The 23,269-nt window shown below is 58.0% G+C and overlaps 4 protein-coding genes across 4 annotated transcripts; 2 read left to right on the forward strand and 2 right to left on the reverse strand.

Annotated features, from left to right (window-relative positions):
- Window positions 1-1,909: 1,909 nt before the first annotated feature.
- NOL9 (nucleolar protein 9) lies at window positions 1,910-7,087 on the reverse strand. Its single transcript, XM_063176885.1, has 12 exons — window positions 6,896-7,087; window positions 6,600-6,825; window positions 6,309-6,436; window positions 6,033-6,171; window positions 5,626-5,722; window positions 5,093-5,190; window positions 4,197-4,358; window positions 3,751-4,036; window positions 3,560-3,671; window positions 3,081-3,258; window positions 2,523-2,656; window positions 1,910-2,206 (listed from the first exon to the last, which is right to left on the reverse strand). The coding sequence occupies exons 1-12, from the start codon at window positions 7,085-7,087 to the stop codon at window positions 2,084-2,086; spliced, it is 1,875 nt and encodes a 624-aa protein (XP_063032955.1). The 3' UTR covers window positions 1,910-2,083.
- Window positions 7,088-7,212: 125 nt separating this feature from the next.
- Window positions 7,213-11,549, forward strand: TAS1R1 (taste 1 receptor member 1). The gene is made up of 6 exons (XM_063176888.1): window positions 7,213-7,370; window positions 7,440-7,743; window positions 8,068-8,844; window positions 9,194-9,406; window positions 9,576-9,696; window positions 10,569-11,549. Exons 1-6 carry the CDS (start codon window positions 7,213-7,215, stop codon window positions 11,492-11,494), a joined length of 2,499 nt encoding a protein of 832 aa, XP_063032958.1. The 3' UTR covers window positions 11,495-11,549.
- Window positions 11,550-11,642: 93 nt separating this feature from the next.
- Window positions 11,643-16,041, forward strand: ZBTB48 (zinc finger and BTB domain containing 48). Its single transcript, XM_063176703.1, is given in 10 exon segments — window positions 11,643-12,140; window positions 12,143-12,348; window positions 12,970-13,081; window positions 13,432-13,524; window positions 13,792-13,878; window positions 14,207-14,361; window positions 14,525-14,661; window positions 14,957-15,121; window positions 15,232-15,320; window positions 15,407-16,041. Coding segments are annotated over 10 exon segments (1,839 nt in total). The 3' UTR covers window positions 15,704-16,041.
- A 431-nt stretch (window positions 16,042-16,472) lies between these two features.
- Window positions 16,473-23,205, reverse strand: KLHL21 (kelch like family member 21). Its single transcript, XM_063176887.1, has 5 exons — window positions 23,149-23,205; window positions 21,568-22,619; window positions 19,978-20,383; window positions 18,441-18,513; window positions 16,473-18,135 (listed from the first exon to the last, which is right to left on the reverse strand). Exons 2-5 carry the CDS (start codon window positions 22,610-22,612, stop codon window positions 17,842-17,844), a joined length of 1,818 nt encoding a protein of 605 aa, XP_063032957.1. The 5' UTR covers window positions 22,613-22,619; window positions 23,149-23,205; the 3' UTR covers window positions 16,473-17,841.
- Between the last annotated feature and the right edge of the window lie 64 nt (window positions 23,206-23,269).

Below are 23,269 nucleotides of genomic sequence, written 5' to 3' on the forward strand. Positions count from 1 at the left end.
GCTGCCCAGCGCCCGCGCGGGGGGCGCACAAAGGGCCTTTCTTCAGCCTCCTACAGACATTGCACAAATTTCACTTTCCACCGTCTATGGAAGACATTCGGCCACAGAGACAAGACGTGCTTGTGATGGAAAGAATCAGCATTAAGAAGGGGGCTGTTTGGCGGCTCTGCCGTCCGGCCGGCTTTTGAGGGGGCAGGAATGCGCCACCCCGAGCTCCGGTTGTATCCCTGCAGCCGTGGGCACACGGGGGCCCCCAGCCTGCAGAGGGAAAACTGATATTCAGGGGGATTTTCCTCCTGCTAATTCAAGAAAGCACCAGATAGGGCTTAAACCCCACAAAGATAACAAAAGATAGCACCTTCATGCTGCCCCATGCAAAACTGCAAGGCCAAGACCATCCCAGCCTCCAAATTCATCACAGCATCTCCTCCCAGAGGCACCAGGTGCTTCTCAGAGTTTTGTTGCTTCTAGGCACCCTTTGCCAGAAATTCCATCATAAATCGCTGCTACAAAGATAACAGATGCCAAAGTATTGCAAAATTAATCCTGCTTGATTTAGTGCATCCTTAATATTTTAAGTGCTGTCACAGATTTCCCACTGATCACAGAACAGTGTTCTTGTAGGTGGAATGCTTCACCAGGGTTTATGCTCCAAAACCTCAGCCTCCCTGTTCTCCCTCCCTCCCCTCGGGGAGCATGAGCAGTCAGTGAGGTTCCCCTTTCCTGAGGATGCAGCATCCACCTCCGTGCCCCAGCAGGCACTGGCACCTTGTACCATCTCCCCCCCTGAAATGCCCCAAACCAAGCTTGCAGCTCAGCACACAGGTTACTCACTTATCCCCTGGCTCCAAGGGATGGAGCCACCCTGGGATCCATTGCCCTCAGGCAGGTGAGGTGGATGCTGGCTGCAGGTGACATCAAGGGGGATGCTTGGCCACGGTGCTTTTAGAGTTGGGCATTTCTCCCACACCCTTTGCCCGCCTCACTCTTCCTGAAGCTTTTTCCACCCACTCCCTCGTGACTTGAACTCCCATCTCACCCAGCCTGGGATGTTCCCCCTGCTGCACCACGGCCCCTTTATTTATTTTAGCCACTGTTGAGGCCACAGTGCTGGCCAACTTCTCCCTTTGCTGCCAGACCCAGCCATATGGGGATAATTAGGCTTGGATTAAGTTTAACTCTTTACAAGGCTGCAACACTGCACAGGCCCTTGCAGCTCTTCTCCAGCTCTGTCTCCTCCTCACCTCTCATCCCAGTTTGTTTGTTTGTTTACAGCTGCTCGCTCCTGGAGTTCTAGGAAATCTCTTCCCAAACCAGATAAAAGCAGTTTTGCAGATTACTCACACCCACAGCAGCCACCAGCCAAAAAGCTCTGGCCCCAAGTGCACCACACTCCCCCTTTCCTTGCTTCCCTCCTTCCTCCACAGACCTGGCCCAGGGGACGTGAACAGGCTCTGGGCTCAGGGGGCTGCAGACTCCAGGGCTGGGCTGAGGCAGAGCCGTGCCTCATTCTGCAGAAGCTGCTGTTAGAAGCCAGGTTACTTTTGCAGTCACAGATCTGGGGAGAGCCCAGCATGCTGGTATTACCCATAAAGAATAGTTTTTTTCCAAAAATGTCCTCAACTTGACTTGAGGCACTCACTCAGCCCTGTGTGACTCCCACCACCTCCAGCTTCCCTTGGCAGCAAATTGCTAATTGACAAAGGGCTGGGAAGAAAAATAAATAAAGATCCTCCCATGTTCCAGCAGGACACCCAGAGCCATGGGTCACCCACAGTGCCAGAACCCCAGCATGGGCCCTTCCCCAAACCCAGGGGACAGTGAAGTTCTGCTCAGGGCACTGTGGATCACTGGCAGCTGCTCCTGGCTGTGTCAGCCTCAGGCAAGGAAAAGATCCAAACCAGGCCAGTGTTTACCATAGATATTTATTACAAAACACCAAAAATACAAACTGAACATACAAAACATTATCAAAACTGGCCCCGCTGTAGCATGTACCTGCCCAGGGCCTCTGCAGCACCCAGGGCTCCTGCAACCACCTGAGATCCCACATGAACAAACCCTGGCTGAGCACCCTGAGGATTCAAGGGTAATCACACTCAAATCTTCTCTTCAAATGCTGCTTCCTCTTCCTCAGTTTCCCTGAGCCCATGATACTGTAGTTGTAATCAGATGTGACGTAGGGGATCTCTCCCTCAATTCCTTGCTGCAAAATGGAAAAAATAAACCAGAAATAACTTTAAGAACTTGCACCTGGGGAAGGCACATCCCTCCCCAGGCTGACAGGGCTGAGTGGGAAGGACTCAGCAATCACCAAACCCCACTTTGGCATCTGAAACATGAGCACAACATTTTGTTCTCCCAAGGTTTCTGTGCTTAAGGACAATTTCACAGAGAGATAACCATCTGCTGATGCCCAGGCATCTCCCAGCACGCATCAGCCTCAGGAATAAGAAAATGGAAAACCTGCCAGCCAGCTGCAGCTCAGCCAACTCCCACCCCTCCTGTGAGCTCCTACCTACCTGGCCCACAAGCACACAGTTAGGGATGGCGATGTTCCCTAGGAGCAGACAATTCACTAGTCTCAGATTCGCTGGAGGCACTGGTGTCAGGATGTGGTAAAGCTTCTTTTCCATATCGACTCCTCGGACAATTCCTAAAAAAAAAAAAAAAAACAAAAACCCACATGCAAAGCTCAGTCACTAGGTATCCCTGCTCACTATCACATCCTTGAGCACCGAAGTCCAAACTGGAACACTAATTTAAGTCACAAGGAAACTGACACAACTATTGGAATTCTGCAAAAGCTACATGGAACGTGCTTCCGAGAACGTGAACTGGAAAGTGAGTCACTGTGGAGTTCTGAGAGAAGCTCCGAGTGGCACCGTTCAAGGACATTCCCCACAGCTCTTCCCACCTGTTAACCAAAGTCCAAGGACTGCAATACAGTCTCTGACAGCAGCAAATACACCCCACTCATCCCATTTCTCAGCTGCTTTTAAAAGAGTAGGTAACTCCATCACTATGCAAGCTGCCTGCCTAAACACAGCAGGTGAGAGCAGAGCTCCAGGCGTGCTCACCAAAGCCCAGGCAGTCACAGATTGGTGTCTGTGTCAGCAGCACCGGCCCCTCGCTCTGGCACCGCACCTCCTCGGGAATGCAGCAGAGCCCGACCCAGCTGGCGTTCACCGCGTACATGATGTTGCTGGGAGCAACATCCGTGTGAATAACCCTGAGTGCAACAGCGTTGAAAGGTACCTGAGGGGGAAAGAGAAGAGAGAAAAGTGCTCATCATCTCCACATGGATTGAGTTGGAGTTCAGAGATAAGATGCTGCACACTCCCACACCACACCTACACACTGGCACTATGGCAGGGGCACATGCAGGACACAGAGCACACACGTGCCATGCCAGCAGCTTGACAGAAGCCTGGCTTTCAGGCACCCTGAATACAGAGCGTTTGTCCCTCTCCTGAGAAACATATGCAGTAGGAACAGAATTGCCCATCACTTCAAGCTGGGCTCTGTGCACATTCCTCATAGCAAAAAGCTCCTTTACCTGATATGGCACCAGGCTGTGCAGAGGGAGCACTGCCCCAATGTCCGGGCTCTGCAGGTGCCCCAGGTATCCCAGGATGGACATGTCACGCAGGATGCTGCTGTGCACTCGCCTGCAAGAACAGCCCCGTGTCAAGGACAATGTGTGGTTCTTCTGTTCAGACCTCACAGAGCACTCAACATCCTACTTACACTTCACCTGCCACCCCTGCCCGAGGGAACTCTGGGTGGACATAGAGCAGCTTGTGCTGTGGAGCTGACACGTCCTCCCCTTCAGGGCACTTCCAGCTCTCCATGCTGCCCACTCCCAGCTGCTTGCACTTGGACTGCTGCTTGCCCTTGGTGTGCAGCCCGGCGCTGAAGTGGATGTGCTCAGACGTCAGCGGGGGCATGACCTTCGAGTCACACATGTCCATCTGAACAATGTGGCTGGGTGACAACAGCCGGATGAGATCAATGAGGAGCAGCAGCCCTTCACCTTCAGGAGCACAGCAAACACACAACTGCTGCTACTACTGCAACAGGTGGCACAGCAGTGTTAGCTCAGGGTGGACATGCTGTGAATTGTTGTTCCACGTGGTGCTGTGCCACCGTTACCTCCCTCCCACAGCTCTCCAGAGCAGATTGACCCCGTTTACCTTTCACCCAGCCCATGGTGTTGATGATTAGAGGCACTTCCTTCTTGTAGTAGCTGAATACGTATTTCACAACATCAAGGTACCTCTCTGTGTCCTGCTCACAGCTGGTCTGCCCATAATACACCATCTTACTGGGCATCTGCTGGTGAGTGAAGGGGGGACCTGGCAAAGAGAGCACCAAACATCCAGTGCCTTCCCCAGGACAAACCAAAACATTCCTGTCCTTGAGCACCCACATGCCTCCTCTCCTGAAATAATCCACACTCCTCCCACATGCCAGTTGTCCTTGCACAGCCAGCAAGTAGGGGAAACTGGTTGGTCACTTGCAGGCTGAGAAGTTTTGTTTGTTTCGGGTTAATACTGGGTGTGGCTTTTTGTTTGAAATCACTGCTTACACACTTGCAAATCTTTAAAGAACAGTGTATGACAAACTGGTTAAACAGTAAACCAGCCTGACAACATCCTTTTAGACAGTAATACAAATCTGCATGACTACAAACTCCAGCAGTTTCTTCGATTCTGTTTTTTACACTCATCACAGCAGCCCCAATCTGTGCAGATCCACTTTGGATTTCTCAAGTTTTATCTACAGACACAGAGTTTCCCAAGGAGACCTTTCAGATCTGAAAGGCAGAACATCCCCTTTGATACACCTTAGCATGTACTATCACCTCTAGGACATCATGTTTCTTTAAAGCAGAAGAACAGCTCCACCTTACCCAGGGAGCTTAAATGTCCCTACAAGAAATCTTGAACAGCCCTTGGTTTATTCTCCCCAGGAAACTCCGACAGCTGTGGCAGCAGCTTCCTCTGAAGCAGAGCCTCTGCCCAGAACACCCTGTTCATTTTAGAAACGGAACAGGTTTCTGTAACCACAGAAGGAGCAGAACACATACCCAGAACTGGCTCCGTGACGCTGCTCAGGGACACGCACCCGGGCGGAGTGAATTCTGTCTGGCCAATGTCACACTCCATGTACTCCACCACAGGAAGGCTGCAGGGAGAGAGACTGGGTGCTAGCATCCCCCAAAAGAACTACATGGCCTGAACACATCGGAAGACCAATCAGATTTTGTTCCAGGTTGCAAAGGTAAAATTCATTAATAAAATCTCTCCTTCCCTCAACCACATTCATGGTGCATTTCTAAGCATTGTAACTCTCCTACTGAACCCAAACTGCTTGGTGCCCAATGTGCTCACACACTCCAATTTAACAGTATTTCAACAGAAATGTTCAGGAGGCAACTTTTCTGAAATCACTCAAGACAAGAATACCTGTTTTTCTGAATTACTGTTTGTGTTTAAAAACTATGCACCTCTGAGTTCTGATGGCTTTTCTGAGAGACCTGTCAAACATTTGTTTTTATTTTTTTCCTTCTTCTAAATCTCATATAGCACATAAAGGCTTGCACAATATGGAAAGACTCACCGGTTCAGTAACAGGTTAATTAGGTATCTGTTGAATGTTGATTTCCCAGTGTTTTTTGGGCCACACACCAGCACCACAGGGACACCTTCATCTTCCTCTAGAAAGAAAAGCAGAGTGTGAACTGGACTGATGCTGGTGTCACTGACCCACCCTAGGCAATGCCTAAGCTCTAGATGCACGTTCTTCATAAAGAAAAATTCGACCCTCTATCAGCATGATTGATTCAATCCCTCCTCCGTGCTCTTCACAGATACAAGTGGTCGGTTGAATACTCCTCCCTAACTTCATCATTTTGGCACACATATTTCGGTCAGGGCACTCTCTCAACTTTAACTCATGAAAAGCCTCATGAATTTTCTTCTTTTCCGGCTACCAAAGCCGCAACATGGCCAAATGCCTGCACTCACCACAGCAGGCCTGGATCAGCTCCTCCAGCGCCAGGCACATGGTCTCCGACACCTGCAGCCCGCAGTCGGGGCTGCACTTCACGATGCCCACGGACGCCAGGACCGCGTGCTCTGGAGTGAAGGTTGACTCCTCCTTTTTCTAGGCGAGAGGGTGAGCGCTCAGCACGGGCTGTGTGAGGCCACGGCCTAGCGCCGACAGGGGCGGCCGCCGCTGGCTCTGCATGGGCGGTGCGGGGACGGCACAGGGCGCAGCACGCACCGACCGCGCCGCCTCACCTGGGGCTCGAAAAACCGCGACAGCGGCGGGTGGCTCAGCAGGAACCGCGTCACCGGCGTGTCCAGGTGCTCCAGCAGCACCACGGCGCAGTCGGGAGAGAACCGAGCCATCACCTTCACCCGCGCCGCTGAAAGAGCCGAGTGCCGCCATCATCACTCTCAGCCCCGCGCCCGCCCGCGAAATGGCACCCACCCGCTGCGCAGCGCCCCGCGCACAAAATGGCCGCTCCCCGCACCGCCCGTGAAATGGCGCCCGCCCGCGCCCCGCGCCCGCTCCCGTCCCGCACTCACGGCGGCGGACGCGGTGCGAGCGCATGGCGGCGCGGGCGGCGGCGCGCAGCTGGCGGAGGGCGGCGGCGGGCGGGCGGGCGCCGGGCAGCGCCTCCAGGCTGAGCGCGCAGTGCGTGGCCGGGGAGAAGACCGGCAGTCCCGGGTGGTGAGAGGCCACGGCGAAGCCCAGCAGGCGAACGGCCCCATAGAGGCAGCGCAGGCGGCACTTGCCGGTGAAGGTCAGCGCCTGCAGGACAGAGCGGGCGGTCAGGCGGTGCGGGGCGCGGCGCGCTCAGCGCGCGGTGGGCGCTGCTCACCTGCCGCGGCTCCAGCAGCAGCACGGCCGTGCCCTCCGCCGCCTCCACGGCCACCAGCCCCGGCTCGGCCGGCGGCACCATCCCGATGCGAGTGAAGGAGGCGGCGAACTCCCGCCAGGCCGCCTCCGCCCGGCTCGCGCGGGCCAGGGCACGGGCCGAAGCCCGGCGGGGGCGGCTGCGCCGCGCGGGCATGACCGCCGAGCCTCCTCCGCCTCCCGGGGCCGCCCCTCGGCCGGCCCCGCCTCGCCCGGTGTGAGGCCCCGCCCGCCGCCGCCGCCCCGTTAAGAGCCGCCCGCACAGTGCGGGACCACCCCGCCATGCCGCCGCCCGCGCTGCTCCGCCTGTGCCTCTGCGCGGCTGCTGCCGCCGCCTCCTCGTTCAGCCTCCGCGGCGATCACCGCCTGGCCGGGCTGTTCCCGCTGCACGCCGCGGCGCGCCGCGACGACACCGGACTGCTCGTGCGCGGCTGCGACGAGTGAGTGCCCACGCTGCCCGCGCCCCCAGCGCGCTCTGTCCTCCCTAACAACCACTCTCGATTCCGTAGCGCCACCTTCAAGAACCACGGCTACTGCCTGGCCCAGGCCCTGCGCTTCGCTGTGGAGGAGATCAACAACTCCACCACGCTGCTCCCTAATGTCACTCTGGGCTATGAAATCTACGACACCTGCTCTGATTCTACCAACTTCCACGCCACGCTGTGCGCCCTGGCTCGCAAAGGCAGGCAGGATGTCCAGGTGCTCCCCAGTTTCCAACACTATGAACCCCAGGCTGTGGCCGTCATTGGCCCTGACAGCACCCAGCTGTCCCTCACCACAGCCGCTGTTCTCAGTCTCTTTCTTGTACCAGAGGTAAGTGCACCTTCTATGGCTGATGAAAACCAGGGATCCCAAGGAGTGATGGTTTCAGAGAGGGTGGGCTCAGACCTGAGGAGCCTGGTAGAGCTGGAAATGCAGCCCCTCTGTGTGTGCTGTCACGGGATCTTTCCTAGGCAGAGCTTTCAGTGGGCTGGCTTGCCATCCATCACAGCTTTCTCCTGCTTCAGCACGCTTGGCACTGGGTCCACTGCCTGCCCAGCTCCAAGTCTTCCCAGGATAAGCTGCCTGTGCCATTAGCTCTCAGGATAGCAGCTGCCTGGGACAGTGCATCCCCCTTTCCCCTGGCTCTCGTTGCAGATCAGCTACGAAGCCTCCACGGAGTTGCTGAGCCTGAAGCGGCTGTACCCCTCTTTCCTGCGCACCATCCCCAGTGACAGGCAGCAGGTGAAGGCCATCTTCTCGCTGCTGCAGCGCTTTGGCTGGACCTGGGTGGTGCTGCTGGGCAGCGATGACACCTATGGCAGGGTTGGCCTGGATGGCCTGCAGGAGCTGCTGACTGCAAGCAACGTGTGCGTGGCCTACCGAGGCACCCTCCCGGCCAATTCAGATGCCAGCAACCCGGAGCTTCACAACCTGGTCCGAATCCTCACAGATGTCAAGGTCAATGTCACTATCGTGTTCTCCACCAGAGGAAGCGTTGTGCCGTTCTTTGAGGTGGTGGTCCAGAAGAACATCACAGACATGGTGTGGGTGGCCTCTGAAGACTGGTCGTTGGCTCGAGCTATCTGGCAGGTACCTGGCATCCAGACCGTTGGTTCGGTGATTGGGATGGCAGTAGAGAAGCCAGAGCCCACGATGCTGGAGCGCTTTGAGGCCTGGAAGCTGTGGGAGGAAGGCGCTGTGGCTGAGCGTGGCAGCAGTGCAGAGGCGGGCGGGGACTCTGCGGGGAGCACACAGCCGGACTGCACGCAGCGCTGCGCCGGCTGCCGCGCGCTCGCCACCGCCCCTGACTTGTACGATGCTCAAGGCTCCTTCAGCGTGTACTCAGCTGTGTATGCCGTGGCCCATGGCCTCCACGACCTGCTGGGCTGTGCCTCGGGGGCCTGCAGCAAAGGCATTGTCTATCCCTGGCAGGTAAGAGCAACCTCGTGGAAGAAGATCCATGAGGATCCTTTCCCACAGGGAAGGATTTTTCCATTGTGCACAAAGGTTTCTGGTCTTTCCCAAAGGCTCAAATCCCAGCTGAAGACCCTTGTGGACTTCAGCTGCCCTTCACAGACAGAGCAGCCAAGATCTAGACTTAGACTCCATCCTAGGTCACTTGTTCCTCTACTACCACCCCTTCACTGGATGGGATTTCCTGCAGATGTTGGGGGGCTTGAAAGTACCTGCAGGATAGAGGAAGCATCCTCCAGCACATCTCCATCCAATGGCAGGAGTCGTGCCATTGGAAGGACTTCTCTCTTACTCTTCTGTTTTACAGCTCCTACAAAAGATTAGGCAAGTAAACTTCACCCTGAACAAGAGCCGAATCTCTTTCGATGACCATGGGGACATTCATAAAGGCTTTGACATTGTCATGTGGAAGTGGCTGGGCCCAAAGTGGGCTTCTGATGTGATAGGAACATTCCGTGTGAACCCTGACAGGCTGAGCATCGATCCAGGCAAAATCCTGTGGAACACAGAAGACGGCAAGGTACTGTTCTGCACCCAGGTCTTATTTATTGCTCACTTCTGAGCTCACTGCTTCCCAATGCCACCAGTTCAGGGGTGTTTCCTCATAGGACAAAACTGAAGGCCAAGGCAGTATTGGGGGGTGCCAGAGTGCTGCTATTTGTCAGCTTGACTGTCTGTGCTCCTGGCAGGCTCCCAGCTCGGTGTGCTCCGAGGCCTGTAAGCCAGGAGAGATGAGGCTGCAGCAGAGCCGCCACAAATGCTGCTTCAGCTGCATGGCCTGTCCACCAGGAACCTTCCTGAACACATCGGGTCAGTACACCACACTGTCTGCTCCTGCCCATTCCTTCCCTGCCCACATCCTACCTCCTGTTCCTGTCTCACCATTCCCAGCCTCTCACAGTTTTACTGTGGTAAGTAAAACCTCTGAGCTGACCTGAAGGCAGTGGGTCTGGCTCCTGTTTGCCTACCAGTGGGTATGCAAAGCCCATGCCCTGTGCTTTCCGGGGAGTACTGCCCACAGGTGAGCCCACCTGGGCAAACAGAGCCCCTTTGCCTGTGGCCAGGGAAAGGGGATGTCCGGCCCGGTAGCTGTTCCCTGCACCGCATCCTCTGCCAGGGAAATTCAACCTAGTGCTTTCCTTTGTGCCCCAGATGGCACACGGGGCTTCCGCACTACATGATCACCAGCACCTGGCATATGGAAATGTCTCCTGCCTCAGAATCACCAGACACAGCAACAAACCCCAACAACAAACCCCTTCCTGGCAGCTAGTGCCTCAACACCCTTGGCCTTGGAGTAGGCAGGGGCAGCTCTGGGGACAGTGGGATCAGAAAGCCCCCCTACATGGTACTGTCCCATTCAACAGCAGCTGCTGCAGATCCTTCCCAGGTTACTGTTGATGCATGGGCCCCTTCCCACCCACAGCCCCCATGGCTCTGAGCCTCACACAGCCAAGCCCCTGTCTCAGCCCAGGCCATGGATTTTGGGAGAGTCCATGGGGCCAATTTTAGCTGGGGGGTCTTTGGGGAAGAGCCCCCTCTGCTACCCCAGGCCTGGGAGCACCCACAGGAAGGAGCAGGCGTGATGGCTGAGCAGAGCCCAGGGAGCTGCGGGCCAGGCCTGCACCGTGGCAGAGCTCTTACCGGGTCCGAGGTGTGTGAGGGGTCCATGTCCTCCACAGACCCCTTTGACTGCCAGGCCTGTGGCTTGGATGAGTGGGCCCCAGCAGGGAGTGAGGTCTGCTTCAACCGCACCACCGAGTTCCTGTCCTGGTCCGAGCCCCTCTCCTGGGCGCTGCTGGCCCTGGCTGTTCTTCTCATGCTGCTCATAGCAGCGCTGACTGTCCTGTTCGCCCTCAATGCCTCCACACCTGTGGTCAAGTCCGCGGGCGGGAACGCGTGTTTCCTCATGCTGGGCTCCCTGGCCTGCACCTGCAGCAGCCTCTTCTGCTACTTCGGGGAGCCCTCGCAGGCGGCGTGCCTGCTGCGGGTGCCGCTCTTCGCCATCAGCTTCACCGTGTTCCTCTCGTGCGTGGCGACCCGCTCCTTCCAGATCCTCTGCATCTTCAAGCTGAACGCGCGCTACCCCGCGCTCTACGAGGCCTGGATGCGGCGCCAGGGGCCGGTGCTGTTCGTGGCCGCCAGCACGGCGGCACAAGTGGCGCTGTGCGTGGCCATCGAGGCCGCCAGCCCCTCGGTGCCGCGCCGGGAGTACGGCGTGCGGGACGAGTGGGTGGTGCTGGAGTGCGCCCAGAGCGCCGCGGCCGACGCCACCACCGCCTACACGCTGCTGCTCAGCGCCGCCTGCTTCGTGCTCACCTACGCGGGCACCGACCTTCCCGCCGCCTACAACGAGGCCAAGAGCCTCACCGTGAGCCTGCTGCTACACCTGGGCTGCTCGGCCGCCGTGCTCTGCTCGCAGGGCGCGCTGCGCGGCCAGACCGAGACGGTGGCGCGGGTGCTCAGCACGCTGGGCACGCTCGCAGCGCTGCTGGGCGGGTACTTCGTGCCGCGGGCCTTCGTCATCCTGCTGCGGCCGCACCAAAACACGGCCGAACACTTCCAGATGGTCATCCAGGAGTACACGCGCCGCCTGGCCGCCGCCTGAGCCGCGGGACTCATCCCGCATCGCGCCTACTCCGCCGCGGAGACCGACGCTTGGCCCCGGCCCGCCCCGGCCCTCACGGCGTCACTGCCGGCGCCCGCTGACGCCACGTCCGGCGGTGGCGGATGCCGGCGGGCTCCGGTGCGCGGCCATGGCGGCGGCGGCGGCGCACAGCGTGCGGGTGCTGCGGGAGCTGAACCGGCAGCGCGCAGCCGGGCAGTTCTGCGACGCGACGCTCGGCGTGGGCGGCCGCGAGTTCCGCGCGCACTGGCCGGTGCTCGCCAGCTGCTCCCGCTTCTTCCGCGCGCGCGGCCCCGGCGGGCCCGTGGCGCTGCCCGACGGCCTCGCCGACACCTTCCAGCTGCTGCTCGACTTCTTCTACACGGGGCGCCTGGCGCTCACGGCGCACAACCGCGCCCGCCTGCTGGCGGCCGCCGAGCAGCTCGGCGTGCCCGACGCCGTGGCGCTGTGCCGCGCCTTCCGCCCGCGGCCCCGCCGCGCCGCCGCCGCCACCGCCCGCCCGGAGCCCGCGGCGGCCCCGCAGCCCGGCGGGCAGGCGGTGCGTGAGGGGAGCGGGAGGGGGACGGCGGGGCCGGGGCCCGGCGGGGGCGGCGCGGTGACGCCGCTGTTCCCTCGCAGGGCACCCCCTCAGCCCCGGAGGAGGCGGCGGTGGGTGGCGGCGGGCGGGGGGACGGCGACGCCGAGCCCCCTCCCGAGGAGAAGGTGCTGCGGAGCAAAAAGAGCCCCCCCGCTCCGGGAAAGGCGCCGGGGAGCAGAAAAGGTACAGCGGTGCCGGTCGAGTGCCCCACATGTCATAAAACGTTCCTCAGCAAATATTACCTTAAAGTGCACAACAGGTAAACGCTCCGGCTTCTCCTTCCCCTTGCGCGCGGGGGGACGTGCCGTCCCCACGGCTCTGCCCCTTCCCGGGGTGGCCAAGGAGGGTCTGTTCTGCCCCTGGGGTTGCTCTGGCCTGGGGGAGGGTTATATGTCAATGAAAAGCATCCCAGAGCTGCAGTGACTGTCCTGAGCTGTGGCTCAGGAAGGCCATGTGAGGGGCTCCTTGGGGGCTGCTCCAGCTGCAGGTGGGCAATGGCAAATTCTCCTGGGCTTTGAGAGTGCCCTGGGCTGGTGGGGAGTGCTGGAGACACACGGCTGGGCTCTGTTAGGAGCTCCAGGGTGGATCACTGAGTGCAGGGCATGGCCCTGCAGTGAGAGCTCAATCTTTGCTTCACTTGTGTTGGGGAAGAATCTTGGCCCTGCAGAAATGGCGTTCTGTGGAGCACAGTGGGCACTGACAGCTGTGCTGTTGAGGGGACTAAAAAGTGTCATAAGAGCAGCTTTTGGGCAGCTGTGAATAGTAGCACTGCTGGGGTGGGGGGCATTACCCACCTCACCCTTTCCTGTGACCTCCTGGGCCTGTTTGTGCAGATGCTGTTGACAGGCAGTGATGGGATTCTGTATTTGCATACCCCAAGGAAACACACTGGAGAGAAGCCATTTGAGTGTTCCAAGTGTGGCAAATGTTACTTTAGAAAAGAGAATCTCCTGGAACACGAAGCCAGGAACTGCATGAACCGATCGGAACAGGTATGCCCAGGAGCTGCCCTGCTGGGCTGGAGTGTGCAGCAGGGGAGTTGAAACCTTTTGCCAGTCCCAGTTCCAAACAGAACCCTGCCAGCACCGTGTGGCACGTGTTCCATGGCTGGGACCCTCACAGCCAGGGCCCCTGTGGCTGGGACTCACACCTGATACACAGCACAGCCCTCACTTATGTTTCAGCACACCAGGACTCTGTACTGTAAAAGATTTGGCTCCTGTGGGTGTGGGTTCAATGCTGTAGCTGGGTGCCAGTGCCATGTGCTGGGCAGGAGGCTGAGCTGTGGGCTCCAGGTGAGGCTCTGCTCCTGTGGAAGCCAACACCACCCCATCTCTCACAGGTGTTCACGTGCTCGGCCTGCCCAGAGGTGTTCAAGCGGCGGATGGAGCTGCGGCTGCACATGGTGTCACACACTGGGGAGATGCCGTACAAGGTCAGCAGGGCATGAATCCAGCATCCCTATAAACACTGGCACGGAGCAAGGACAGGCCTTTCCCTTCTAGGGCAGCCCAGCCCATCAAAAGCTGAGTGCACCAGTTCCCTTCTCTGGTCCATGACAGCTCACTTAGGGTTGTTCCCTGTCTGAACCAAAACGTGATCCAGGGAAGCACCACAGCCAAAGGCTTCCCATGGCTGTACCAGGAATCTGTGTTCTGCTCCCTGGCAGTTGGAAAGCTGACCCCATTCTCCTGTCTCGCAGTGCTCCTCGTGCTCACAGCAGTTCATGCAGAAGAAGGACCTGCAGAGCCACATGATAAAGCTGCACGGTGCCCCCAAGCCCCATGCGGTAGGGACCGGGCGTTTTGGGGAGGGTGGGATCCCGAGTGTGGACCTGGTCTAAGGAATGGCACAGCATTGGCTCTGTCAGTGAGGGGTGGGGCACAGAGCTACTGGAAATGGGCTCTGTTGGGTGCAGGAGCAGCCCACAGATCCAAGCACTGACCAGTACTTCATCTCTGTTGGGCTGTCCCATCTTACTGGGTGTCTGTGAGCTGGGGGTGCTGCCTTGGCTTCCACAGGGAGGTCCCTGGAGCAGCTGGGGAAAGGCTGGGTGTGAGTGGGTCTGGGGTGGGTGTACCCCAACCCTAACACCCTCCTCTCCTGTGGCCTTGCAGTGCTCAACCTGCTCCAAGTGCTTTCTGTCCCGGACAGAGCTGCGCCTGCACGAGGCCTTCAAGCACCGTGGGGAGAAGCTGTTTGTGTGTGAGGAGTGTGGGCACAGGGCCTCGAGCCGCAACGGCCTCCAGATGCACATCAAGGCCAAGCACAGGTACAATGTCACCCGTGTCCTCTCTTATGTCACCTTAGCTCTCCTGGCTGCAGTCCCCAGGCCTGGGGGTGGGCTGAAAGTCACCCTCTTCACAGAGGTGCTGGGCTGAGACCCACAGGGGCTGAAGCTGGCAGAGGTGACAGTGACATTTCTCTGCCCACAGGAATGAGAGGCCCTACGTGTGTGAGTTCTGCCACCACGCCTTCACACAGAAAGCCAACCTCAACATGCACCTGCGCACGCACACCGGCGAGAAGCCCTTCCAGTGCCACCTCTGCGGCAAGACCTTCCGGACACAAGGTACCCCTGGCTGGGTTAGGGCTCCAGCATCCAGGAACCCCAGACAGCAGCTTCCCCAGGGGCAAAGCCAAGCTCCTGTGAGTGCAGGCTGATACTAAGAAAAGCATGTTCCTGTCACCTACTCTGCTCTCATGGCATAGAATGGGAACAAGCTGGTGTTGCTCATGACCCTTAGCAGGAGCAGGCTGTTTGTGCTGCTCTTGCCTTCCCGGCCAGCCTGGCAGCCCCTGGGATGGGGGTGCATGGGCTGTGCTCCTGAGCAGCCACTCTCCCTGTCTCCCCCCGTTAATGGCAGCGAGTCTGGACAAGCACAACCGGACGCACACGGGGGAGCGGCCGTTCAGCTGTGAGTTCTGTGAGCAGCGTTTCACGGAGAAGGGGCCGCTGCTGAGGCATGTGGCCAGCCGGCACCAGGAGGGGCGGCCCCACTTCTGCCACATCTGTGGCAAGACATTCAAAGGTAACGTGGGGGCTCTGCAGGAGCTGCCTCCTTGCCCTGCGTGGGTTGGCATTGCTGTGAGCTGCCATGACATGGAGCTGCTGCCAACAGGCTCTCGTTTCCCTTCCCAGCGGTAGAACAGCTGCGTGTCCATGTTCGCCGGCACAAGGGAGTGAGGAAGTTTGAGTGCATTGAGTGTGGATACAAATTCACACGGCAGGTGAGGCCTTCCCCAGCTCCAGGGAACCCTGCTGCATTGGGGAGCCAGCCCTCACTGGGTCTCTCCACATTCCCCTTCCTTTGCAGGCTCACTTGAGGCGCCACATGGAGATCCACGACCGAGTGGAGAACTATAACCCTCGGCAGCGGAAGCTGCGGAACCTGATCATCGAGGATGAGAAGGATGTGATGGTGGTGCTGCAGCCACCACCAGAGCTGGAGGTGGGCTCAGCCGAGGTGATTGTGGAATCACTGACCCGTGGGTCACTGCCTGAGGAGGTCCCTGCACAGAAACTCTGCTCAAATGAGAACTTCTCCCCTGCGGACGTGATTGAGCAATCACTGATTATAACCACAACGATTCCTGAAGACTGTGAGACGTAGTGTGGCCACCCATCCCCTTCCACTGAAACACAGTAAAGCATTGAGCTGAGCCACTTTCTGCCACACTTGTTCTTTTAGCCTCCTCCCCTCCTTTTCTGCAAATCTCCCATCCCAGGCTGCAGGGAAAGAAAGTCACCATGACGTTGTGATTGTCAAATGAAGAAATGTCTCAGAACAGTCGCTCCAGTCAGTGTCCATGTGTGATGTGCAGTGGGATGGGACTGACCTCCCTGTGTCATACTGTGACTCACTTTCTGATGCCTGAGGAGCTGGTGCTGCCCTCCCCTTTCCTCCAGCCCTCTCACCCTGCCTGTGATTAAAGCTCACCTTCCCCCACAGAGAGCGGCTCTGCCCATTCCTTAACTCCTCTGTTTAACTGGTGCCTTATTTCGCCTTTGTTTTGTTAAGCCTTTGTCAGTTGCTCTTTCCTTACCACATCAAAGGCAGGGCATGAGGCTTGTCTGCTCAGAACAGAACACACTCCAGCAGCACAAAGTGCCTGCGTTCCTGTGCTCAGGTCTGGGGACATAATCTGTCCCAAATAACCCAATCCAGGGTTGCTGGGAGAGTGAGAACCATGGCCTGAGTGGTGCCAGGGTGGGCAGAGATCTCTGTGTGTACCCCCACACCCCAGAACTGCAGCTGTGCTCTCTCCCCTTTCTCCCTCTACTCACCAAGGAGACAGACAGGCTCTGATTTAAGCATATCTGGAATGAGAAACTCCCAGTAAAATCTCATTCCAGCTCCCTTCCCCTCACAGAGAACGGAATTGTGTAACAAGTTTTATTTAACTTGACTGCTGCAAGTAAATTTAAAAACAAACTATGAGAATAAAAATACATTATCTGCTAATGTAAAATGCCTTTGTTTCAAAGGATGGAGTTCAACTGTACTTGAGGATTCAACACAATGAATTCTACAAAAAATAAATACAGATCTGTAGCTGCTCAGCGGGTGGGACTGGGGGTCCAGCAGCGAGCACGGCCGCGTTATTTATAGCTCAGCAGAAACGCCTGGAGCCGCGGCGCCGTCAGGAATTGGCCATTGCTCCCAAAAAAAGCAGCAGCTGCCCCGAACTGCGGGCCCCTGTGCCCCCTGCTCTGTCCAGGGGTGTGACACCACGGGGCAGCCGGGCCCTGCTGGCACACCAAGGCACTGTCAGTGATCCAGGCTGGAGAACAGCCCGGGCTCCCCGTGGCTGAGGGGGGCAGCAGCATCAGACAGCATTGAGGCAAAACACGTTTCTGTAAAGCTGTGAAGATGCTGATGCTGTGGAAATGGGGCTCGGATGCTCCTCGATCCAGGGGTAAGCCTGGAGGAGAGAGATCGAGTACACGGGGTTTCCATCTCTGAATTCAGGTTAAATGCAGATTTTTCCTCTATTAGGTAAAATTTAAAGACCAAAAAAGCAAATGCATCCAGCCACACCTTAGTTTCTGCCACACTTCAGGGTTCTCCAGAAGGTGCAGCACTTGCTCTCAGGGAGCCATGCTTCAGGTTCAGCCATTTGCTTTCTTCCAGAAACATTCCACAAGTAAACTGCACACAGCTGCTCTTCAGCAAAGGTAGATAAACAGAGCCCACTGGCCAGGGCACTTGGGCAAGTATAAAGGCAAATCTTACACAGGCCAAAATAAAACTGCAAAACCAAAACAAAAAGAAGAAAAAAACCCTAAAATAACTACCTTTCAATCCAACACGTGCACGGGAAGCCTATCTCCCTCCGAGGCACAGAATACAGGGGGGGTGTCCAGACCACTGCCCTACCAGAGAGACCCCTCCCAAGACAGGAACGGAAGGAAGGAGTTTGGTGCCAAATGAAGCGTTACAGGGTGAAGGAGCTCCCAGTGAAAGGTGTCTGTAAGCAGCGGTGCTGTGGCGTGGCTCACCACGAGTGCTTTCCCCAGGATCAGCTCTCGGGTCCCTGCGGGCAGCGCGGCGCCGTCTCCCACCCTGAAGGGCTGAGGGAAGCAGTGGAGGCCTCGCTGCCTGCAGGCCCACAGCATCACATCCAACAGCCAGAGTTCTTGCTCCCTCTGTGAACAGCATGGGTTTGTTTCCAAGCACTGGTTTGCCTCAGCCTTCTCCCAAAGCAGCCCAGGTGCCGCATGAGGGATTCTGTCAAGCCGCTTCCCGCGCTAAGGCAGCTCATTGAGGTTCTGGTTGTGAAGGTTTTGGTTCTGCCTGCTCAAGCTGATGGTGTTGTCCAGCGTGATGCTGTCGTCCTCCTGTGTGGTTTCTGGCATGAACTGCCGGAAGATGCTGACACTGCCGTGCCAGAAGATGGGCTCAGGGAGCTGGCCCACGACACTCCACGTTCGTGTCTCAGGGTCGTAGGCTTCCAGCACATCCGAGAGTTCAAAGGTGTTGTCGTAGCCTCCCGAGACATAGAGCTTCCCACCGAGCACAGCCACGCTGCCCCCAACGTGAACCTGCAATGCAACAATAAATAAATACACACCGTGACCAGGGATGTTTGCCTGATCCAGCAAGGGGGTAGTGGGATCTGAGAGCTGTTTCTTAGAGGGAGCTTCATGGTTGGGCTCTGCACCAGTGCTGCCCACTGGGCTGCACACCCAGACATGCCATCACATCCAGGACTCTCTTCCCAGTGACTCCAACACACTTAAACCAGCTCCACACAAAGGTTTCTGATTCTAAAAAGCTCTTAGTTTTCCAAAGGTAAATGAAACTAATTTATAAATTAAGACATCCTGGAAGTGGGAAAATGTCCTACCTGGAGCATGGCAGGGATTTTATCCCATTCGTTCTTTGATGGATTGTAAACATCCACTTCAGCCGAGTCATCTCTGGGGAAGAGAACACAAAATTACTCTTCTGCATTCTAGAAACGCTGCTTGGGTTCTTCATCAAAGCCAAATTTAGATGGGCAGGGGGAGAGAAGAGCTGGGGAGGCAACATAATCCCCCAGGCCTTCTCTTACCCACCCTGCTCGCAGACAGGAGGGTGACAGTGACAGGTGAGGGACGTTTGTGACTCAGAGACATGCGCTGCTGACACAAGAATGCGTGCAGGACAAGGTCAGGGCAGCTGGAGAGGAGCTGTCAGTCCTTCCAAGACAGTCCTGGTACAGATGGGATCAAGATGCTGCAAGGCAGCTCTGGGCAGGGTCAGCAGCCAGACCAGGGGCTCCTCTCCCCACTCTGGGTCAGCTCTGGGGCAACTGCAGAGAGCACCTGAACCTCACTCCTGTGCTTTATTTACAGGTATAAAACTAGTCCCAGCACTCAGAGCCTTTAGCCTGAGCTATTAAACCAATTTGCTACTTTTACTTGCAACCCACTCCTCTGTCCTCCAAAGATTATCCCACAGCTCCACACAGAGCAGCAGCCCACGCTCACACAGCACATGAAATGAGGGAAGAACACCTAACCCTGATCATTTCCTCACTGACTTTTGCAGATGCAAAGTGATCTGAAAATTCTGAAGTGCCAATCATCAGTATTTTAAAATGGGCAAGAAAACAGAAATTCTATAGAATCAGGTTGTGACAAAGAGCTGAGCAGCTGCAACACCCTGGCAGGACAGACTGAAACCAGCTGACCAGAACAGCCGCCAGCAAGACATTTGGCTGGACCCAAAAGGATCAAATAAAAAGTCTTGGGCCAAAGCTGTTACTTTATGCAAAGCCAAGAGGAGATTAAAAAAAGAGAAGTGCCTGGGGGCCATCACAGAAGTCTCTGTTTGCTCAGAGTCAACACAGGGAGATGAAATGCTCCAGCCCTAGCATGCCTTCCCGTTTATTTTTAATTAAGCGGATAACTGAAGTATTTGCGCCACCAGGACAGCTTCAGATGGGTAATTAAGTCCCAATTTGGAAAGGTGCTTAAAAATAGTGACCAATCACTTCATCTTCAGCCCTCTTATCTCTGCTGAGACGGAAGACGTCCTCTCCTGCACTAGAGTTTAACGTTTTCTTGGAGCTTATGTGCTTATTTATAGCAACGAGGGGGGCTGAACCAGGAGCTGAAGAAACCGAGAAGCCAATTTCCAAGCAGCCCTGCTGACTTCAGATGGATTTACACGTGTCTGTTCCCCAGCCCTGGGTTACACTCAGACATTTTCACACAAGTCTATGGGCAGCTCTTTGAGACCCACCAGCACAAGGAAAGAGGTGTTACAGCCCTCCCTGCACCATCAGGGGAAGCACTGCTGTGCTGTCCCAACCTGCAAAATCCACCTTCCCAGGGAAGCTGTGGGCTCTCCTGATGGGGAAATGGGGAGGGAGGGAAGTGATTGCTCACACTACTCACCGTATGAAGTACATGAGGCCATTAAGTGTGACGGTCTTTGGGGCAAAGGACCAGGGGGGCAGGTGGCCACAGTTGACAAGGGACCAGAGATCACTGTCAGGGTCATAGCACTGCATGACCATGGACTCTTTGCCAGCCAGGGAGCCGATGGCGAAGAGCTTCCCTCGGCAGGAGGTGGTGGAGCAGTTGTCCATGGGATAGAGCATGGGCTGCAGGGCCTCCCAGCTGTCCAGCGTGTGGTCATAGCGCTCCGTGCTGTCAGAGGCAACCACGTAGAGCAGCCCGTCCAGGACCGTGGAGCTGTGGTATTCCCTGGCTTTCAGCATGGGCGACACCTCTGTCCACTCGTTGACGCTGGAATTGTACCTCCAGACACAGTCGTACAGCCTGGAGCCGTCTGAGCCCCCTGTGGCACAGGGTGACACGTGTCAGGAGCCTGGCTCCACAAAGGGAAAGGGGACGGAGCGGAGGGTTTGGCTTGGCACGTGTGCCACAAGGATTTTAAAGGAAGTTTTGCACTGCTTCTTTCCCAGCAAGCCAGGGAGGATTTCTCCCGTGTCGTTCCTAGGCCTTATCCAGCTGTGACTCAAAATGAGTCTTCCATGTTTCACTACCATTGTCCTCTAACACCCACTTCTCTCCCATTTTACAGCCCCTGCTCTGTCACTGCCCAAAAGCTGCCAAGGCAGCTTGGGAACCTCCCAGCCTTGCCTTTGTCACACTGACACACACCAGACCAACCCAAAATCCCCGGCAGCAGCCTGCACACAGCTCCCAGCAGGACTGACCTGCCTGGGATCACTCCAGGAAGCTCCCACGGGATGTAAGAGTTTCTGTAAAAACATGCTGCATCCATGTGGTAGCCTGTCATTTTTACAAGCCTGTCCTCAAAGCAGGTCCTTGTTTTCTGCTTATGACTAGAGAACACACAGTTTTCTGTTCACCTGCATTAAGACTTGCTCTTTAAAGCTCTGCCAGTGTGTGCTGCACACCGAGGGCACGCTGTTCCACAGCACTGGCTGTGTGCTGGCCCTCAGTTTGTTACAGCTGTCACAGAGATGTAGTTCAAAGGAGGTATCTGCATGCACCTCAACAGCCAAATGTACATATTGGTGTCACCTTGACAGAAGTAATTGTAGCCCCAGCAAGGAGGCAGGCTTTGTGCAGGGGAAGGTACCGTGACTCATGGGGGCTGGCGAAGGAACCTGGGGCTTTCTGACATGCCTCTGCCTCAAGCATGTGATTCAGGGGGCTCTGAGCCTGAACACCTTCTTCAAAGAGAGAAACTCAAAACCTTCTTACATCACCCCTGTCCTCAGTGACGGTTAAAAAGTTCTAACTACAAGATCTGTGACTTCTGCCAGCATGCTCAACAGCATTAGTCATGACAAAATAGCTCCTGGACTGAGACCAGCTGCTAAATCCAGCACCGACTCCAGGAGTCTCCATGCCTGCTGGCAGGCTGCAGGCACCCAAGCCAAGTCCCGAACTCCCTGCCACCCAGGAAAAGCCAAGTGTCGCTGCTACAACCTACACATTTCCAACAGAACCCTCACGCTGGTGCTTACCCTCATTCCCTGCATGCCTTACCAGTGACATAGATGTCGTTGCCCAGCGCAGCGACGCTGTAGCCCCCTCCCAGGTGCTCGGGGAACTCGGCCAGGTAGCGCCAGTGGCCAGTGCGTGGGTTGTAGCAATCGACGGTGACAAGCTCATCGCAGTCACGGTCGCAGCCACCGACGAGGACCAGGATCTCGGCGAGGCCAGTGGAGGGCCGGGGCCGCATGCGGGCACAGGGCCCGCGGTCGTGGCGGTCGAGGCGGGCAGCCTGGAAGTCGCGGGCCTCACGCAGGAGGCGCAGGCACGGAGGGCAGCGGGCCACCAGCGGCTCGCTCTCCACGTGGGCCAGCAGGTAGAAGCGGCGCACGAAGGGCAGGCGGACGTGGGCCAGGAGCTGCGGCAGCAGCGGGGCGCGGGTGGCGGGGTCGGCGCGCACCCAGCGCAGCGCCAGCTGAAAGGCGGCCTCCTCCTTGGGGATGCAGAGCCCATCGTCCCGCAGGTAGGAGAGGAGGCGCGGCAGCGGCAGCCGCTCCAGCTGGGCGCCCAGCTCGCCCACGTGCCGCAGCACGAAGCGGTGGGCGGCAGCCGCCAGCTCCGGACAGGCGAAGGCCTCCGCGAAGTCCTGCATGTCCAGGGCGTTGGCGGGCTCCAGCTGCCGCGCCAGCCAGGCACCGCACGCCTCCTTGACGGCGGGGAACTGCAGCAGGTCGGCGGCGCGCAGCAGGCGCTCGGCGATGTCGGGGCCCAGCCGCCCCACGCGGCCGGTGTAGGCGAAGTCGAGCAGCCGCCCCAGGCACTCGGGCTCGACGCCGTGCAGCCGCACACGCTCGGCCCGCGACTCGCGCAGGGCCCCGCCGAACATGGCGCGGAAATATCCCGAGGCTGCGGCCAGAACGGCGCGGTGAGCCCCGAACTCTCGCCCGCCGGCCACCACCGTCACGTCCAGCAGGCTCCGCTCGGCCCGCAGCGCGCTCAGACCCCGCAGCAGCGACACCGCGTGTGCCGGTTCTCCCGTCGCCGCCGCCGCCGCCGTGGCTGAGGCTCCCGCTGCCGTCCCGCCGGTGCCTGTCGCCATACCGTGCCTGCGGGAGAGCACCTGGATCACGCCCTGCGCGGAGCCGCCGGGCCGACCCCCGAGCGATTCCCGGGGCGGGAGAGGGAGGCGGAGATCAGGCAAGGAGGCGGCGGGTGCGCTCGGGGAGCGCGTCCCGACCGGGATCTCCCGAGAGCGCCCGTTGCGTAAGGCGGCGGCGCTGGCAGCGCGGCCCCGCTCAGGCCGGTCCCAGGGCCCCGCAGCTACCGCGCCCAGCCCCGCGCCCTTGGCCCTGGGCTGGCGCTCAGAAGGAGCCGCCCAGTGGTACCGGGGGAACACAAGACCGTCCCGAGCGCAGACAGCGCTGAGAGAGCTCCACTCCGAGTCCGGCTCGGGTACCGCCGTTAGCGCGGGCGGAGGGTCCGGTCGGGGTTGAGGGTCCAGCTCGCCGTAGACGCTTCGGCGCCCTGCCCGTCCTGCCACCGCCACCAGCCAGGCCCCGCGGTGAGCCCAGGGCCGGCCTCTCCCGCCCGGGCCCACAATCACCCCGATAAGAGCCACTCCCGGAGCGCACTCACCGATCCGCTCTCCGCTCTCCTCCGCTTCCCGCTCCGTTCACCGCTCCCGGCACCGCCCCCGCCCCTCCGCCGCTCCCAGCGCGCCCCGCGCCCGGCACTGCGCACGCCCGGACTACGGCTC

Source organism: Melospiza melodia, chromosome 26, assembly GCF_035770615.1.
Source record: "Melospiza melodia melodia isolate bMelMel2 chromosome 26, bMelMel2.pri, whole genome shotgun sequence".
Classification (NCBI taxonomy): Eukaryota; Metazoa; Chordata; class Aves; order Passeriformes; family Passerellidae; genus Melospiza; species Melospiza melodia.

What these genes read in the sequence shown, in the direction of transcription:
- TAS1R1 (XM_063176888.1), top strand. Translation starts at nt 7,213, where the DNA reads ATGCCGCCGCCCGCGCTGCTCCGCCTGTGCCTCTGCGCGGCTGCTGCC. An exon ending in CTCGTGCGCGGCTGCGACGA is followed by an intron (nt 7,371 to 7,439) that starts GTGAGTGCCCAC and finishes TCGATTCCGTAG; the next exon opens with CGCCACCTTCAAGAACCACG. An exon ending in GGAACACAGAAGACGGCAAG is followed by an intron (nt 9,407 to 9,575) that starts GTACTGTTCTGC and finishes TGCTCCTGGCAG; the next exon opens with GCTCCCAGCTCGGTGTGCTC.
- NOL9 (XM_063176885.1), bottom strand. Translation starts at nt 7,087, where the DNA reads ATGCCCGCGCGGCGCAGCCGCCCCCGCCGGGCTTCGGCCCGTGCCCTG. An exon ending in CGTCACGGAGCCAGTTCTGG is followed by an intron (nt 4,359 to 5,092) that starts GTATGTGTTCTG and finishes TCTCTTTGCCAG; the next exon opens with GTCCCCCCTTCACTCACCAG. An exon ending in ACAGCCTGGTGCCATATCAG is followed by an intron (nt 3,259 to 3,559) that starts GTAAAGGAGCTT and finishes TTTCCCCCTCAG; the next exon opens with GTACCTTTCAACGCTGTTGC.
- KLHL21 (XM_063176887.1), bottom strand. Translation starts at nt 22,612, where the DNA reads ATGGCGACAGGCACCGGCGGGACGGCAGCGGGAGCCTCAGCCACGGCG. An exon ending in CAACGACATCTATGTCACTG is followed by an intron (nt 20,384 to 21,567) that starts GTAAGGCATGCA and finishes CCTGTGCCACAG; the next exon opens with GGGGCTCAGACGGCTCCAGG. An exon ending in GGCCTCATGTACTTCATACG is followed by an intron (nt 18,514 to 19,977) that starts GTGAGTAGTGTG and finishes TCTCTTCCCCAG; the next exon opens with AGATGACTCGGCTGAAGTGG.